The 19,757-nt window shown below is 35.2% G+C and overlaps 1 protein-coding gene across 2 annotated transcripts in view; it reads left to right on the top strand.

The window, feature by feature from the left end:
• The window catches only part of gpc6a (glypican 6a), a 262,772-nt gene that overhangs the window by 59,088 nt on the left and 183,927 nt on the right, over nucleotides 1–19,757 (top strand). For both annotated transcript variants that reach the window (XM_067403639.1, XM_067403638.1), the window contains exon 2: nucleotides 970–1,128. In XM_067403639.1, the coding sequence (XP_067259740.1) occupies nucleotides 970–1,128 (159 nt within the window). The remainder of the gene's footprint in view (nucleotides 1–969; nucleotides 1,129–19,757) is intronic.

The raw sequence follows: 19,757 nt of genomic DNA, 5'->3' as shown, positions 1-19,757 counted from the left end.
CAATCAAATCGTTCAACCAATAATAAACCAATAAAACCAATGCAGTTCGAATCCCTTGGTCAATAATTAAAAAAAAAAAAAAAGTTGAACTTTACCTTTTGGGTAGCTATAACATGGTAATTTAGAAAAGTAACTCCTAAACGAAAACTTTGGACCATAGGTGGTGCTATAACTGTTAAAAAAGCTTTAAAAACCATATATTTCCTATGGTAAATTGCCTGTATTGGCTGTAAGTGTTTATTTTTTCATTCTATGATTTAAGTGGTTACATGCTTGCAAAACATAATATTTTTTTATGCATATAGTTTCTGCTCTAAAAGTTTTTTTTTTTTTTTTTTTTCCTTGCTTTCCAGTAATATTATTATTATTATTTTTATTTATTTATTTTACTAAAACTTTTTTTGAAGACGTGTAATGTATCTATTTATTGGCAGTAATATATACTTAAGCTGAAGATTATAAGAGCATAAGATATGCACTGAATATTTCACTTAGATACCCCACGTTATGGAAGTAATTTGTTTTTTCATGTTGACTTGAACCTGGTTTAGACTTTTTATCAACAGGGAAGCTATGTGAAATATCACACTGAACATATTGTAATGTAATGCACCCTGTCAAGCATGAAGTTTCAAAAATAGACGGGAAATACATTTTCACACTGACATTTTGACAAGTTTTCTACTTGTTCGCAGTCATTAAAAAGCTCACCTGAGTGCAAAACACGTGCCTGGAGGAAGTTTGAGGACGGCTCTCAAACATCCATCTGTCGCTTTGACGTAATTAAAGATGTCACATCCAGAGGCGACATGCACCATTAATTTCAGTTGGTGCACCTTCACGTCTTCGGTGCGGTTTGGGAAATCACACATCGCAGCTCTGGCTTAATGAAGCGTGTTTGATTTGGTGTGATGAGCTCAGTGTCTCCCTGTGCGGCTGTGTGAAATATGTCCTTCTCCTGTCCCACAGGTGAACATCTGCGGGTTTGTTCCCAAGGCTACACCTGCTGCACTTCAGACATGGAGGACAGACTCGGCCAGCAGGGTAAACTGGATTTCGAGAATTTAGTGGATGAAAGCAGCCACACCATACGGACAGTATTTACCTCCAGACATAAAAAGTTTGACGGTAAGTGTGCAACAGTTGGTTTTTAGTTTTATTTGTGCTTTCTAGTCCTACATTATTGTCCAGACTTTTTGGTTCAATCGCATAGTCCGTAATAAACAGATGCAGTGCAAAGCAATTGTATTTTCAGTGTGGAAATAACACTGGAATTGATGTCTAATGACACCTGGCTGAGTTAAAATGAGCAAAGAAGAGAATGAAGCAACAAATCTTTGAAGTTAAAAAATGTTTAGTGTTACTACTAGCCAATGAGTGAACGAATCACTCTGTTGAGTCGGATCTTTTGAATGAATTGTTTGAAACCGTTCACAAAACCGAACTTGCAGATGAATCTTATAAAAGTAAAAAAAAAAAAAAAAAAAATAGTTGTTACTTGTAGGAATTTGAGAACAAATCATTCTGTTGAGTCAGATCTTTTGAAGCAGTTCTAAATGATTCGTTCAAAGTAGTTCTTGTGTTTAGTTATTCGTTATTGGACATAAAATGTGATCTGCCCGAATAAGTCGAATTCCCATCCCTTTCTATGTTTCGTCTACTTTGTTGTTCTTGAGTAACTCAAGTTTTTAGACTGTCAAGATAAAAAATGAAAAGAAATATATAAAGTCTGTTCAATTTGAAGCTGCTAATGAACCGAGTCAGGTCTTTTGAACCAAATCAGACACCGGTCGAAGGCTGCGTTCAGACTGTCAGTCCAAATCCGATTTTTGTACATATATGACTGAAATTTGATCAGATTTAGCAAGTGTGAATGGCCAAAAATTACACAAAATGCGTTTTTATGTATTTATTTATTTTTATTACATCCGTTTCGAGCTACATTCATATGGGGTTTGAAATCCTATTCCAATCGCATTCCCGGAAATCCATTTCAGTCTGACTGCTCTGATCGGATTTTGCATGGTTTATGTGACTTTCTCACTGCACGGAAAATGTAAACGTCAGACATTGTTGTAGGAAACATGCTGAAAGTCACTGCAGAAACAAAGTTTCATTGTTGCAAAGTGCCGGACGAGCAAAAAACGACAGAGAATAAAAACGCTCATACTACCCTTCTATGTTTCTGCCGCTTCCTAATAAGATGCATTAGTCCAGCACAGCAGTTACACACTTCCGTGTTGTAAACAAGACAGTTGCATCTGTATTGCAGACCCCTCCATGTTGTGGTAGTTGTTGTTGTTTTTGGCGTATGCCTACCAGCGCAACGCTATTGCCATAGAAAATAATGCAGATATTCCGGAAAACACAAGAGCGGCATGGACTCACAAATCTGATCTGAACAGTTGCAATAGACAATATTTAGGCAATAATATTAGATCAGATTCCAGTCGGATACATAAATAATCAGATTTGGGCCGAAATGATTAATTCACAAAATGGTTGCTGAAAAGTTATCAGCAGGCAAAGTTAAAAATTAAAAGAAATAAATGAAGCTACTTGAAGGAGAAATAATCCAAATGTGTTGTAAAAGTTGATTGTTATGGAAAGCTAAACTGCATTTGTGGTGTTATGCAGCGGTGCTTTCCAAAAGTAATTTCTATAGGTCATTTTAGGTTATTTTAATTTGTATCTTATGATGTTTTATTAACAAAGCTCGGGAGGAACACGTTCAAATTGCCTATTCAATTAGTACAAAAGGAAGCCTATATACAGCTCTGGCATGCTAAATAGTTACACGGCCCCACGAGGTATATACCTACGTTCCTCAACAGTTTTCTGCATCCCTCCACCACCCGGTCTCCTTACACTCGCCTGGTTACTATCCTAATCAGAGATGCATGGGGAGTACTTTGGGTTCGGGCCAAATTCCGAGCTCGGAGCCTCCCCTCGGACAGCACGCCAAATACACATACTATTTACTCTGATTATTTGTAAGTGTGAACTTGAGAATAGATAATTTGTTGTCAGATACTAAGGAAAGCATTGGAGCTGTATTCTGTTGAAACTGTAATTGTTTGGGCGAACTTGACTTGTTGAAATATATACAGTACAGTCCAAAAGTTTGGAACCACTAAGATTTTTAATGTTTTTAAAAGAAGTTTCATCTGCTCACCAAGGCTACATTTATTTAATTAAAAATACAGTAAATAGTAATATTGTGAAATATTATTACAATTTAAAATAATTGTTTTCTATTTGAATATATTTGACAAAGTAATTTATTCCTGTGATGCAAAGCTGAATTTTCAGCATCATTACTCCAGTGTTCAGTGTCACATGATCCTTCAGAAATCATTCTGATATGCTGATCTGATGCTCAAGAAACATTTAATGTGTACAATTGTACAAAATATTTGTGTACATTTTTTTTTTTTCAGGATTATTTGATGAATAGAAAGTTCAAAAGAACAGTGTTTCTCTGAAATCTAATCTTTTGTAACATTATACATGTCTTTACTGCCACTTTTGATTGATTTAATGCATCCTTGCTGAATAAAAATATTATTTTTTTTAATTTCTTAGAAAAAAAAAAAAAAAAAAAAACGGCCGCAAACTCTTGAACGGTAGTGTATAATGCTACAGAAGCTTTGTATTTCAGATAAATGCTGTTCTTTTTAACTTTCTATTCATCAAGGAATCCTGAAAAAAAAAAAAGTACACAACTGTTTTCAACATTGAAAATAATCATAAATGTTTATTGAGCAGCAAATCAGCATATTAGAATGATTTCTGAAGGATCATGTGACACTGAAGACTGGAGTAACGATGCTGAAAATTCAGCTTTGCATCACAGGAATAAATTACTTTGTCAAATATATTTAAATAGTACACAGTTATTTTAAATTGTAATAATATTTCACAATATTACTGTTTTTTACTGTATTTTTAATTAAATAAATATAGCCTTGGTGAGCAGACGAAACTTCTTTTAAAAACATTAAAAATCTTAGTGGTTCCAAACTTTTGGACTGTACTGTACTCTGACTAATTTGTAATCTACTTTTACAGTCACTGAATTGTTCTTCATGTAATCTTTTGAATTAGAGCTGTGCTGTTTAGTATCTACTTTTTAACCTGGTCATGACTTTCTTCAGGGGTTCAGGCCTTAATTAGTCAGGTCAGATGACCCCCTCCAAACCGCCTCTATAATTTGCCTGGAAACCAGAAAGATCTCTTCCATATAGCCCTGACTAATTATACAGTTTCTGAAATGCAATAATGAAGGCGTATAGTGGAGAACAAGCGAACATATTCACAGGTTATGTAAAGGTTAATATTAGTGCTCTTGAAAAGTTGGTGCTTTGCATGAAGTGTGAAAGGAAATGGCACTTTGTTGTTGAGCATATCATGCAAAGTTCATTTACGTCACTCAGGGCATATGGATTTACTTTTTTATACTTTGCATGTACTTGTTTTTCTCCTGCAGGCAAGTTTGAGGATGAACCATTGAAAAGCATTCTCTGGATTCCTAAATGAGACTAATGGAGATTTCAGTCGCTTCATTCAAGTATCACATATCTCCTTAAATTCCTTAGGTGAAATAAAAATGGAGTACATAACTGCCATGCTGAAAGAATACACTACGCCTTAATTTAAGATTTATGTATTTGAATTGCATATCAAATTTCCTCCTTTTGGATTACACATAAACTAATAAACTTAATGTGATGCATATCTATGAACAATGAAGAGGTTGATGCTAATTCTAAGCAATTTTTATTTAAATAAAATCAAATAGATGCATATAGTTAATAATAAAAATAAAAACTGTACCATTTTAAACTTGAGAAAATGAGATGAGAAATGTTAGAGTTTATATTGAAATCTCTGACTTTTTAATTGCAAAATTCTTGTCTTGGGAAGTTTGAGCTCTTTTGAAAATCTCTCTTTTGGAAATGCGGCAGACTTCAGAAAAAAAGTCTCCATTCAATTCCATTGCTATCTAGGAGAAGCAATGGAGCTCTTAAAGAGATCTCATATGTGATTTTCTTTCGTTCCTATGAGAATGTGAACAGAGTAGCTCAGTGAATGACTGCGAGACAAATCAGTCCGGTGGTTTGCATACTGATGTTCCTGAGAGATGGAGGCCGTGATACAACGTGTCATGCTGGAAGTTTCTAGTGGCTTGACTGTACGCCAACCCACAGTCATCTGTGACATAACAAAACCCTTCACGTTGAATTACTGCCAGCTGATAACCTACATTATTTTCTCTGACAGCTCCAAGTCCACTCCAGTTGTGTTCTTCTGCACACTTCTTAGAGAACTTGTTGAATCAGAAAGCCTTGGATAACAGCTAACTCAAGAGTTTTTAAACCAGCACTGAGACTTTGATAAACATATCTGGCCTATACTGCTGACAGTTTGATAATTACATCGGCGAGGTGCTGGATCTGGGCATGGCGGTGATTATAGGTGCTGTTTTGGGCCAATGGAAAGGGAGAAATTTCATTAATTGTGAAAAAAACCATTAATACTTAAGCAATGCCATTAATAAATCTGAAATATACAGGTAGTATGGTTATATGGCTTTTTAAGCCATTTAAACGTGAAAGGTTTTGTAGACAAAATCAAACCCATTCACAGTCCCCGTATTAATTATGTTCTGCTTTTAAATGTATAATTTGTTTACACTCACTTAGTTGACTGCATTAGCATTAATTAGTAATTAGCATATCAACATATAATAATTTGAGTCTGTGATGGTGTCACGTGACTTGATGGCTGTTTTATGGATATTAAGTGCTCACAGTGTCTCATGAAAATGTCTTCAGCATATTTCACCTCAAAATCAAGAAAATAAAAAGTTATGATTTTTTTTTTTTTTATTATTTAGACCATTTAGGGCCATTAAAGGGTCATTTACTGAGGAATCAAATTTTCCTTCAATAAAAGAGGCTAAAATATTATCAATATACATTAATGTAATGCAAAAACAATAATTTAATATTTAAATTAGTATTTATTTTACTGCCTTTGTTTATTTAAATATTTAAACATATATACATATATATATATATATATATATATATATATATATATATATATATATATAAAATGCTGATTTAAACACAAAATATTAAAAATGACTAAATTCAAAATTATTTTAAATATATTTAATGGATAAAATATGGGAACCATCATAATTTGAGGCTAATGATTATTAAAACGATTTTAAAAAGTTTGGTTGTATTAGAATAATGAGAATGAGATCCAAAATTTGCGTAAACAAATGTCATAAAAGAATGCCAAAAAAAAAAAAAAAAAAAAAATCTTAAGCTTATCTTAAACTTAATCTTAGCGAATTAACTCAAAGGGGAAATATTAATAATTATGATTATTATCAACATTCTTATTGTATAGTACTACTCAGAGCATATAGTCAGGATCTAAATCACTTAAGAGGCAATTTATTAGCAGACGGACATCTATTGTGCACACTCTTTATTAACTAACTCAAAAACACATAATTAAACTAACAAACACATAACATACACGCAGGTCACACACATACGTAGGTAAAAATGAGCAATGATAGAGTTGAACCGGAAGTGGAATGGGAATGGAGCTATAGGAAAAAGTCAAAGACAATCTGGAAAAGAATCATCAGTTTCCTCAGTAATAAAACACCTTTGCTGACAAAGGTGAGTTTTACAAATTAATACTAAATCGCTGTTTAGTGTTCAAATGTGCAATACTTGCAAGATGCCTTTAGGCTGGGGAGCATCGGATCTGCAGGCTGAGGAGAAATCTTGATGATTTGGTCCGAAGTTGTTGCCAGTATCTTCTGCGTTGGATGAAGAACTATGAAACACTTAAGCTCATAGATGAGAACATGGCTGGGTTGTAGGCCGAGGCCTGCAGCGAGAAGGGGTCTCTTCAGTCATCCAAGAAGCAAGGAAAAAGTGGGAAGGGCGTTGTGCTCTAGCTTTTAACCTCTGGTCAAAGTCCAACCTCTTAGGGTTGATGTGACCAATGAAGATGTTGTATTTCCGGGTGACAACACAACTCCTATCAGGGCTTTTATGACTGAGCAAGATTAACTGGCTGAGTTTTTGAAGAAGAACTATTAAAGATTCTTGTAATAGATTCTTGTAATGGACATACCGCATACACAAGCATTTAAATATTCTCGATACAAACCCATAGACACTAAACATGACATAACTGAAGTTACCTTAAATGTATCATAAAACATGTGAATACAATGAGTGCAATACAACAACATTAATAATGGATACTATTTCCTGGGGATGTGCATGTTCATTTATAGAACAGTCTGTATATACATGCAGGAAAGTCTGTGTTATGTGGGGATAGATGCACGTTTCCTGTGTCTCTTCTCTGCTTTCAATGTGGCAACCACATTCTTTAGCGCAATAAAACTTGTGACTAAGAACTTCTCGAGGGATGGGGGACAGGCCCCAGAGTGCTTTAAACAATTATTGGTTAACTATAACAAATAATTGTGTCTGATTTGTCTGATTTGTTACAACACACATCTGTATTATTGAGTGGCTCACTTCTCATCTGAAGTTAGGTCGTGGTGCAATGTTTTCTTTATCATCTCCAGCTCATGGTTTGCTTGTCTTCTTGCCTTTATCTCTGAGGGCAGGTGTATCTGACAGAGAGCCACACACTTAAACACACACAAACACGCGCATATACACACAACTTTATTTATCACTCTGATAGGCACCGTAGATTTGGCAGCTAATCCCCAGAAACACCTTCAGCTTGGCGGGATAAATATCGATCTGTCCACAGTATCTCTTTTCCTAAAAGCCGAACCGCCGCGTGATGAATGGATCTCTTTTTGTAGTCTGTTGGCTGTGAAGTGAAGTTAGTCAAGTCCATCTGCTTCACCCGAAGAGTACAGTCACATACAAATTCATGCGAACTGCAGATTTTAATCTGTTTTTATATCTTGTCTGTCGAATGCAGTGATGGTTCGATTTTTTTTTTGTTTTGTTTTTTTTTTTTTTACAAAATATTGTCTGTTAATGTGATTTCAAATCGCGTGACAAAATTGTAATTAGTAATGTAATCTGTTATTATTATATGTAATCTGTATCAATATGTTTTAGGTCATATAATCTGACTACTTTTGGATTACTTATAGATTACTTTTGATTTAACTCGTGAATCACATTGATGTGAATAGGAATCTTTTATAATATTGATACGAAAAATGCAAAGTGAAAGACATTATATTCATTTTTCTTTTTTCAACATCATGAACTGCATTAAAGATTCCATTACGCCAGGGTTTGTTTGTAAGTTAATATAGCTAATAATTAATTAAATCATAAAATGGAAAATTCAAGTAAATTTAAAACTAAAATAAAAACAATATCAAAATAAAAAGTTTCAAGACAAAAATAAAACACAACAACATGATCTTGTGACTGTTAACTGACATCATAAAACTGTAATCTGATTATAGGCATTTTAAAACATAATTTAATCTTATTACACAAACTTAATATTTGGAATTAGATTAAGTAATTAGATTACATGTAATCAGTTTCTACATAGCACTGGTCGTACATGAATTATCAATTTTTAAAGATGGAAAAGACTACATCAATAAATTATGAGCAATTTACTGCCACCATTATGTGAACAACATCTAATCATGTAATCTATAAAAAAGTAACCGTAATCTGGTTAGAAGCATTTTAAAACATTCAGTTCCAATCTAATTACAAGTACTTCATTTTTGGAACCTGATTGCGTAATCCAGATTACATATAATCAGTTATTTCCCAGCATTGAGAAGTCTGATTCATTGTAGCGAATCGGTTTTGCCCTAATTGATCTCATTTGTGATTCTTCTAATGGCAACAGGATCTTGGTAAAATCTCACACGTTTAATGTTTTTTATGGTCATAGCTGCTCATAAATTTGAAATGTTGGATGGAGGGCTGCTCTCCGTACAGCTGCCCACACTGCCAGGCTGTGAAGCAACATTCGTCCTTTATCTTCTAGCGCTCTAGCCTCCTCTTAGGGATTTGATCCTTCATCCATTTTCCATGCCCTCATTTTTTTCCATTCCTTTGCTATTTATAGGACCCTATTTAGAAATTCTTTAACTCCCACTTTTTGATTACCGCCTCAGCTTTCTATGGGGCCATGTGTTTTTTTGATGCATTATTGAAAAATCCTGATGCTGTTAAGGCTTTTGAAAGGCTGCAGGATTAAGTCTGAATTGGAGCGCCAGTTTTCTGTCTTTTAAATACATTATGTGTAACACTGGCCCTTTTTAAGGAATAACTAATGAAAATTACTTTGTAGCTATAGTTGTTTTCTAAACGATTCACCATTCAAATAAACAGACACTACTGTTTAAAGTCCCTGTAAAGCCATATTAAAGTATCTGTTCTGGGTTTTTTCATACCACAGAAAAATGTGTTTTTAACCACCCAGCCAAATTTGAATGATTAAAAAAAAAAAAAAAAAAAAAATCAAGTAAATGAAATAAGTTATCAAAATTATGAAAAAATAAGCAGTATTCTCTGCTCTCAAAAGCTGGGGGCGTGTCCGCTGTCTGCGCTGAAACCACACCCACTCACGAGAGCTGCAGTCTCAAATGACTTGTCTAATGAGTCAAACATACTGATACATATAAACAAAAGTTAGATCATGTTAGAGGGTTAATGATACTCGAGATTGAGCGGGCAAGCCTCTGTAGCGTTAGGGGCAGTGCCATGCTCGCAATAGCTGCAATTGCAGGTTTCAAACAGAGACGGCGACAAAGAGGCAAAACTTACGGACTGCAGCTTTAAAATACAGTATATATTATATGACAGTACATTCACAAAACTTCTTTCCCCTTACATAGCTTTAATGTATTTTGCTAGTTTTCATTAGTAAAATGACGTTTTTCTACTTATTTTTAGTAGTTTGACCATATTTGAGCTACTTGATAAATATGTTTTAGAGCAGCTTCCCAAACACACTGGCACGTTGTTTGGCACGGCTTCCATGGATGATGCAGATGCGATAAATTTGTCTCTTATAAAACGGCCATCCATTAGGCGGCATTAGTCCTCTTTTAATACATTAGTTGGGTTCAATCTCCCACAAACCACCACTTTGCCTCATCCTGACCTGTTTTTAAGCATAGCTCGATGAGTAACTCTTTAGGATTAGACAAATACGGGCACTTTGCTCAGTGTGGGAGAGCCAGTGAATCACAGATGTTACTGGGGGGAAAAGCCACAAAGGATTGATTACATCAGAGTGAAAAGCTTCTTTCTTTGATTCTGGTCACCCCCACAGACTTGACAAATCTTGTGCTCTTTTCCCAGCAGGACAGCTTAAGGAAAGAAGGAAATTTTTCACAAAGTACAGGTTTCAACATCACTCACTTTTTAATTTTGTACGGTTGAAGTTTGGAGGAGCCGCCTTGGTGGAACTTGCTATGGCATTAAAACTCTGTGAAATGTCAAACCTGGTGGGTGTTCAAGTGTTATTCCCAATAAAAGCCAAGTACAATTTTTCTGCGTAATAGTGCTTTTCAAAACTCTCATATTAAGTCATCATGAAGCAGAAGTTTATTTTATTTGAATTTATTTTTTATCCTACAGTATGTACCTATTTATTTATGTAGTACTTACAAAGTTGTAAGTTTTTCATTTTATTTGATTATATTTTAAATAATTTATTGATTATTTATTTATTTATTTATAGTACTTGGAAAGTTGTAAGTTTTTCATTTTATTTTATTATATATTGAATAACAATTTATTTAACATTTATTTTTATTATACATCATATGTTTATAATTTATTCTACATGTATTTTTTATTTTGATTGTTGTATTTATTTACTTCTTTTTCTTTACTATTATTATTATTATTATTATTATTATTATTATATAACACCCCCCAAAAAAAAAAAAAAAATTCTAATCTCCACACAACTTTGCAGTCTCCTCTAAGAGGCTTTGTCCCTCAGGATTTTTGTATATGACTAATCCACGTCAAACTTTTTTTTTTTTTTTTTTACTTCTTACCTAAAACCAACCTAAAATACATATTTATAAAGGCACCAAGCTGATGTTCTTGCTCTGAGATGTCCAAATCCAATTACATAGGCAGTTGTGCAACTATTTTGCCTCTTTGACCATTTTAAACAACATTTCAAGCACAGAAAACAAGACAAGAAATTATGAATAGATTTAGCTTTGCCTCATGATTCTCGCTTTGGGTTTGAATTACTCTCCTTGCTGCTGAGAAATATAATGGTTACAGCAACTTTTGTCTAAACATGAGTGAGCCAAGGCCATTCCTGCAGAGTTAGTCTACAAATAAATAAATAAATACATACATTTAGAGGATTTCAAATAGTGATTTTGACCATATTTTGACAGACAGAAATATATGAATGCGCAGATCTTCAACAATATAGCCTACTCTTGAATCCAGAGTAAATGCGTATATCTGACGTGTCCCAGATGGTCAAGTGTTTGTCTCCAGCATATAAGGTTCCTCTTCACAGATAAAGCATAACCAAGACATGAATCAAGAGATGAAGCCTTCTGAAGCTACAATGGGTTTCCTGACTAGTGAAGTGAAGTCTTGGATCATTGTAAAGGGCAACTTGCACCCTGAGCGTCGGATTCCCATTACACACCTCAGACCTCAGAAGTGTTTCCTTCCTTCGCATCAGCAGTCGACTAGATTTTCAGATGAAAATTGCAAAGGGTTTCATGCCTCTGTAAAAGTTTCTGTCACGATTCTAGGTTGAACTTTTTTTTTTTTCAGGGGTTCAAGGATCAGCGTTCTCCCCTAAAAGTGATCTGGCAGACCAAACCGTAAGTCGTAGAAACTTGAAACTTTGAGGGATGGTAGTAGTTACACCATCTACAACATCACCCAGGTCCGCCCTGATCGGCCTGATGGTGGTAAAAGTATAAAATCACTCATAACTCTTGAACCGTTAGTCACACTCAAGAGTCTTATATCATTGGAATCCTTGGCTCAAGACAGCCAAAATGAATATCTCGGATTCAATCTGGAGAAATTTCAGGGTATTTGGATTTGATAAAAAACCTTCTTTTGCGAACTACTCCTACAGTAGGATTTTGGCCCGATTGGAACCAAACCAGTGCTGAAAGATTCTCTGGAGTTTGGTTGTCAGTAATTATCAATAAAAAAATAGAAATTTGAATTCACATACGCAACAGGATGCCAACACTTTTGAAGTGGGTGTAGCCACTTTTACTAAAGCCCAGTACACCTATGTATGGGTTCAGTCTGTGGTTGTGTGTATAGAGGACGTAGTGACTGGCCACTTAGTGGCGCTATTACATGGAAAAAAAAATGGCTATAACTACGCAACCCTAACACCATGTCCTAACAAGACGCGACACCGCGACAAGCGATAAAAGGTATCTTTTCCATGTTGAGTTTTTGTCCTAACCATCCTTGACGGTGTCACGCGAATATTCTATTTTTCTATTTCTCCGCAACGTCGCGGCTGGAACAGCAACACAAAGTATGGCAATGATAATATCAGGTACTGTTTATGTGCTTTATTTAATGTTAAAGGCGTCTAACGCACGTTTGAATATTGTTCTGTGTTCCCAGCTTTTTAGCTGTGTATCTGTGTTATGTCCAAACTGTTTGCATTTTATTTTATACGTATTATCTTTTTATTCTTTTAATTCCTTTTCCTGTTTTTTATCTAATTTTTAATGCATTTTATATCTTTTATGCATCATCTTGTTATTTCTGACTTTTAATGCATTTTAAATATTGCTGTCTGGTTGACAGATCTGTGAGAATTAAGAAGAAAGCATTTGTGATTAGATTAAAATTTGGTAAATTTGGATAAGGGGACAAACCATGGGGAAATTTGAGCTGTGGTGCATGGTTAAGATATCTCTGGATTACAGTCAGGACACTTTCCAAAGAGGGAAATTTCCAAAGGGGAAATTTGAACTGCGTTGCATAGATAAGATATCTCCGGAAGGGGCATTAGGGCTGTGTGGCGCAGTTTGAGGTGTCTTGGCAAAAGGGGAGATTGAAACTTTGTTTATCAGTTTGAAGTGCTTAGGTAGAGCTAGACAGCGGTCCTGTCGTGTGAGGAAGATCCATTTAGATCCGTTCTTATGGATAGATCCGTTTAGATCCACTCTGAACAACAACAACAAAACTCCCTGAAACTTCCTAGCTCTTCCGTCCAGATAGCACATTTCTCTGTTTTTACTGTTATTTCTATTCCTTATGTTCTATTTTTATTATTATTCTTTATGTAAAGCACTTTGAATTACAATTGTGTATGAAATATACAAATAAAATTGCCTTGCCTTGCCTTGTAATGAAAACAAGGCTGGCTAATTCACCTCAGATCATGAAAATAAATAAATGGGCACAAGAATGTTTAAACTGTCAACTCAATGCGAACAAACAAGTGTATTCTATGACAAAGATTGGTTCAGTCACTCCATATGTGCTTTAAATAATGTTTAAATTGTGTATATTATGAATTTTATTAAGTACTTGCCCATTTCATTGTGTCCGCTGTGCTCTTGCCGAGAGAGCCCGCCCACAATCTCTTCTGATTGGCTAAGGTTTTTGATCGATTTTATCGCTTCTCATTTTTGCGTCGCGTCTAGTATGGACAGTCAAATTTCTCGTTGCTGGAATCACATCGCGTCTGATTAGGACACGGTGTAAGTCTGATTGACTTATGGTACCTTTGTCCAAGGTGCTAAGACTGCATTTGCATATCTCAAAATACGCAAACGCCATTGGCCAATGAATTTTGAGCAGTTATCAGACAAGGTTAACAGAGGCTGATCTGAACGAAACTCGCTGGGCCTGTTTGACTCATGGCTATAGAGGCCTATGAGAAATTTGAAAGAAATCAGCCACTAGGGGGCGTCTCGTGTTTTTCACATGCATAAAGGATTGCATTTCACACGATTTTTCGCACACGCCCACAGCATTTATTCCATAAGGTATACCTCCTCATTGAGCAACTTTGCCTCTAGGACCACCGCTGTCAATCAAATTGTTTGTTAAATATCGAAGATAATTTCAAAAACCTACTTTCATGAACAACCTTGATAACTGTTAAAAAACTTTAAAACATATATTTCCTTATTAAATTGCATGTTTTGGCTATAAATGTATTTTTTTTTCCCATCTATGATCTCAGTTGTTACAAGCTTGCCAAATAAAAAATAACATCTACTTACGCATGTGCTTAAAAGCACTTGAAGCCTGAAAATTGCTGTTCACAGCTATATTTTTAAATGTAATTCTATGTTGTTGTTTTTTTCATCTAAAACAAGAAACTGTAAATGTGCTCAGACCAGTGAGCTTGGCATTAGTATGAGCAATAGCAATTGTAATGGTTTTCTCAGTAAAACCTCTAAAACCAGTAGATAATGTGAGAAATGCAATTATGTACGTACACTTTACTGAAAGCTCTCGTCTTCCCATGCATTTGAGGCCTGAGGAGATATTATGGGCATTTCTAAGTAATCTAGGATCATATTGTGTCTGAAGCAGATGATTTACAGAGAAATCAATTTACAGATTGAGACATACAGGAAGAGGCAAAAAATAGCAGAGCGAGATACAGATGCTCTCTGGCAAACACTGTCGAATGCCCATTATGACTGCAGTGTTGGAGCGCTTACATGGGAAACCTTGAGCCTGTATTTTTAACCAAGCCTATAAACATTCCATTCGCTATGGAATCTGACATAAAAGGAATTGACTTTACACTTTCTGAAGCAAATGGAAGTCGATTTTGAGTGCAAAACTCACTACTAACATCCAACTTGGTCTGATCATTTTCCTATTATTGTGAATGTTGGCAAGTTTCCCAGTATTTACTAAGCCGGTGCTAATAAGATTGTTCTTACTGGTTAATAGGAGGATGATGTTTGTTTTCTACAACATCGGTAGATGGTTGCTAAGATGTTCTGGGTGGTTGCTATGCTGTTCTTTGTTGTTTCTAGGATGTTTTGGGTGGCTGCTAAAGTGATCTGTTGGATTGTGTTTCCTAGAGCGTTCTTATTGGTTACTAGGTGGACAATGTTTGTTAACTAGTACATTAGGAGACAGATGCTAAAATGTTCTGTGTGGTTGCGAAGGTGTTTTGGGTGGTTGCTAAGATGTTCTGAGTATTTGTTCTGGGTGACTGCTAGGATATTTTGGGTGGTTGCTATGGCATTGTGGTTGTTAGAGTGTTCTTATCTAGGAATATTTGGTTGCTACAACATTACTAGATGGTTGCTAAGATGTTATGTGTGGTTGCTAGGGTGTTCTGGGTTGTTTACAAACTAAAATTAAAATTGAAATCAAAATAAACCTTAATAGTAATATTTAAATAATAATAAGTAAATAAGTACATGAGTGCTGCCAAATCGATTAATCGCATCTAACATAACTTTCTATAAATATAATATATATCTTGTGTAATATATACAGTATATATATGAGAGAGAGAGAGAGAGAGAGATACATACAGATAGATAGATAGATAGATAGATAGATAGATATATAGATAGATAGATAGATAGATATTACACAACATATTGACATGATTTGACATAAATAATGATTTAAAAAAAAAAAAAAATTAAACTAAACAAAATGAAAACTGAAAACATAAAAATAAAACCTAATTTAAAAAAATACTATAATAATATACAAATAATACTAAAATGAGACTGGTAATTGCTAAGTGATCAAGCGCTACTAATTATCACAGTACATCTCTAATAAGATTTCTAGAAATCTGTCTCAGACATTAAATGGTAAAATATATAATGGGATGTAACTGTGATTTGAACTTGAGTGTACCACATTTTAGCACATAATGTTTCAGTGTTGAGAGTTTTTTTTTTTTTTTTTTCCCTAATGTTGTAATGTGTCTAATTACCCAGCATCAGAAGCAGCAGTGGTGCTTCACTGAACATTAAACTCATTCAGCCCTCAGCTACAGCCATGGCAACAGCACCCAGAAAGTCTCAGACCAAGAACATACTTTCCTCAACAAGCTGAAGAGATTTGAGGACTCGTGTAAGAAGTTTGCATATGTGTTTTTATGTTGAGTACAATATTTGATACAATAGGCTGTTGTGGCTCATATAGTATGGAATATAGTGAGAATATGGAAAAAGAAGGAAAAAAAACCCTCAGTTTTATTCAGAGGCCAAAAAAGGAGCAATTTGGTCCAGATGCTGATATTTTTTTGGTCAAAAAGTAAGAATTCTGATCGCTTGTAATGTGAATCAATTAGATCTTTAGAACGGTACAGCAGATACTTACATAAAATGCATTTAAATATCATTTGTCACTCTATGGGCCCTATTTTAACGGTCTAAGCACATGGTCTAAAGTGCATGGCACAGGTGCACTTAGGGCATGTCTGAATCCACTTTTGCTAGCTTAACAACGGGAAAAATGGTCGGCGCGCCCGGTGCATGGTCTAAAAGGGTTGTCCCTATTCTCTTAGCGAGTCAAGTGTGTGTTTTGGGCATAACGTGCAATAACGAATCTTCTCTAGCGAGGAAACGGATCTGCTCATGCGCGAGGTTAAAGTGCGTGAGCAGACCATCTACGGGACAAGCCGGATTCCACCAAGGCATTTTTATCTTTATGCACAGAATAATAATCTTTTACATTGTAATCCTTTTATTTTTGTTAATTGGCATGTTTGTTTGCTCCTGTGTGTGTAAAAAAACAGAGTGTACGTGCATTGTGTACTCACCTGTAGGCTCATATTACTAACGCACTCTTTAAATTACAAAATAAAATAATAAAATATATATATATATATATATATATATATATATATATATATATATATATATATATATATATATATATATATATATATATATATATATATATATATAAAACCCTGACTTTAGACCAGGTTTTTGTTGGTTAATGGCGCAATCTCAAAATAGCTACACACCAACAATGATTTCATTTGCTGTTTAAACAACGTGGCGCAGGAAAATGGGCTGAAACTAGCAAAAAATGATTGCGTTGCGCCTGGTACCGCGTTGTGTCGGGTGTAAGATAGGGCCCTATATCTCCACATAATATCTAGATTATATTTAAATGCTTAGTTTAATAATCAAAGGCCTGTAGTTTTAAAACAAATAATGCAATTTATTACAATGATAATTAAAAGATGAACAAATAAATCTTTCTCATGATTGATCATATGTGATACAATTTAACATGATTTTTCTAAAACATGTTGTATGTATAATTTGCTTCAGTCCAGTAAGTGTTTGACTTTATATATTGCTAACAATATAAAAGTTATTCATGTTTACTTTATACAAATCAGTAAAGATTTCACAGCAAAAACACATATATATGTGTTTTTACAATTATTTTATTTATTTTTTTTTTTTGCCATGTCGATAATTTAGAAGCAGATATGATACAGTGATACAGTAAGCTTTTTAGGGTTAATTATATCACATATACATTTCACACTTATAAAGCAATAAGCAGTCAGTTGAAATGTATTGTCAGATGCACATATTTGGTCTACTTTTCATTTAAATAATTCATTCAGATCTGTCAGCGTGGCATTTTACAGCACATAGTCGTGATTGAATGTCAATGCATCGATCAGAACGTAGTATAATCTCAAAAAACCATGTGTTTGACAGAGCATCGCTCCGTTTGCGATCCCGTGTGGCCGTGACGCTGTGACAGGAAGATTTCCTCTTCAATTCTGCAATCCGAAACCACACATGTAGTTCCTGGAAGCCAGCATGAATAAGTAAAGCATTGTTGTGATGGGCCGGTGTCAGCTGAAGTGACTGTCAGAGAGGGTGGGTGATTCTCAGAGGATGTCGTCCGGCTATCTCGCTCTGCGACCTCCATTATCAGGGGAAAGGCTGCCACTCTGGGTAATTTCATCACGTCGGTGCAGATGACTGATTGGAAACTCGGGCCTTGCGCCATTTTTTTGTTCTTTTTAGATGGACAGTCGGAAGAGGTGGCCGGACGTCCCCGCGGACAGCCCAGAAAAGGCTTTATGAGATCTACTGCAATTTTATTTCATCTCTTTTCATTTATTTATTTCCTCAGCTTCCTTGCGCCAGTGTGTCAAGGATGCCAAGATAACCTCGCTCCCTTAATTCACTTTGTTCCGAGTCCCTCTTCTGTTAGATATTGAGTTTGCTAAGCCGAAACTTACTCTGGATGAAAAAATACCGGTTATGATGGATTATTTCTTTTGCCGTTATTGCCGTCAGTACACACATTTTCTTGCATGAAACATTCAGAGGCGAATAGGCTAATCCGTTGTGCCACTTAAAGATGAAATCAAAATGGACAATTATTGTTTTTTTTGTTTTTTGTTTTTTTTGTTTTTTTGTTAATGGAATATTTCAGTATTTATTACAAACGATTTATCCTTGCACATCATTATTTTTTTAATTATTTATATATTTTTTTATATAATTCATGTGCCTCATAATGTTTAATCAAAATAACTTCCCCTCCCTCTTGCAGCTCATCTCTTTTCTTCTCTGATGATGTGTTTTCTGGCTCGAGGGCGGGGCAACCTGTCACTCACATTAGATCAACCAATAGCAAACCACAACAATCCAATCAATTCCCCACAGACAAAATCAAAAATCAAAATGCTGACTTTAAAGGTGCCCTAGAATTAAAAATTGAATTTATCTTGGCATAGTTAAAGCTGCAGTCCGCAACGTTTTTTGGTTAAAAATTATCCAAAATCAACTTTTGAACAAGTACATAACCAGCCAGTGTTCAAAACTATCTAATTATCTTGTCTCGATTCACAACAGTAAGCTTGTAATAATGTTTTATAATAAGAGCGACATGGCGGATTTCCGCAGGAAATTCAAGCATGCAGCGGTTCGTCTGTGTGTCATTATGTCACATCCGTAAACAAAGGAAGGAGTCCTGTCCAGGCTAGTCAGTTATCATGTGAGAAAGCTGCTGGTAGCGGCACATTTATAGCCTTTTCTCACAGCAGCTGAAATAATTAAACTTATCATTTTGATGGCGGATTGTAATCCAGAAAGAACCAAATGACAATCATCAGTGACAACTGGAGATTCACCTGTAGTCAAAAAGCAAAAGACTTCGGACTGTGGAGTGGATACAGAAATTAAAATCTACAGGTAACGCTAATACACACTAAATACACAGTCACGCAGTGCTGATGTTGTTAACATTAACAATTTGAGAACAAAGTATAACAGTAATAATAATTTGCACGGTTTGGCATGATCAGAGCTAAGCGACCATTAGATTTAATCACTATTGGCAGTGTGATTTATTGTAGGCCTAATGCTTTTTTCCTCAGTTGGTCAGAACAAAAGTGACCGACATGTTACTTGTTCAGATTATATTTTCCAGTGAAAATTCTTATATTGGTCATACTTTCAAGAGGTAGAATCTGTGATTCTGAAGTTCAGTATCCACACTGGTGCGGTGACTGACAGCAAACATTAGATTCATCCGCGCTGACGAGCTGTGCCGAGGTACAACGCACGTACAGATAACTGCTCCGCATATGACTGCACTCGCAGGTTTCAAACAAGAGATGGTGACAAAGAGGAGAAACTGAGGACAGCAGCTTTAAATAACAAGAGCTCAGTACATGGAAATCCAATACTGTGAGTCTCAAACACCATTGTTTCCTCCTTCTTATGTAAT

The sequence above is a fragment of the Chanodichthys erythropterus genome, chromosome 12 (genome assembly GCF_024489055.1).
Source record: "Chanodichthys erythropterus isolate Z2021 chromosome 12, ASM2448905v1, whole genome shotgun sequence".
In the NCBI taxonomy this organism is placed as follows: Eukaryota; Metazoa; Chordata; class Actinopteri; order Cypriniformes; family Xenocyprididae; genus Chanodichthys; species Chanodichthys erythropterus.
This window is presented reverse-complemented; position numbering and strand designations above follow the sequence as displayed.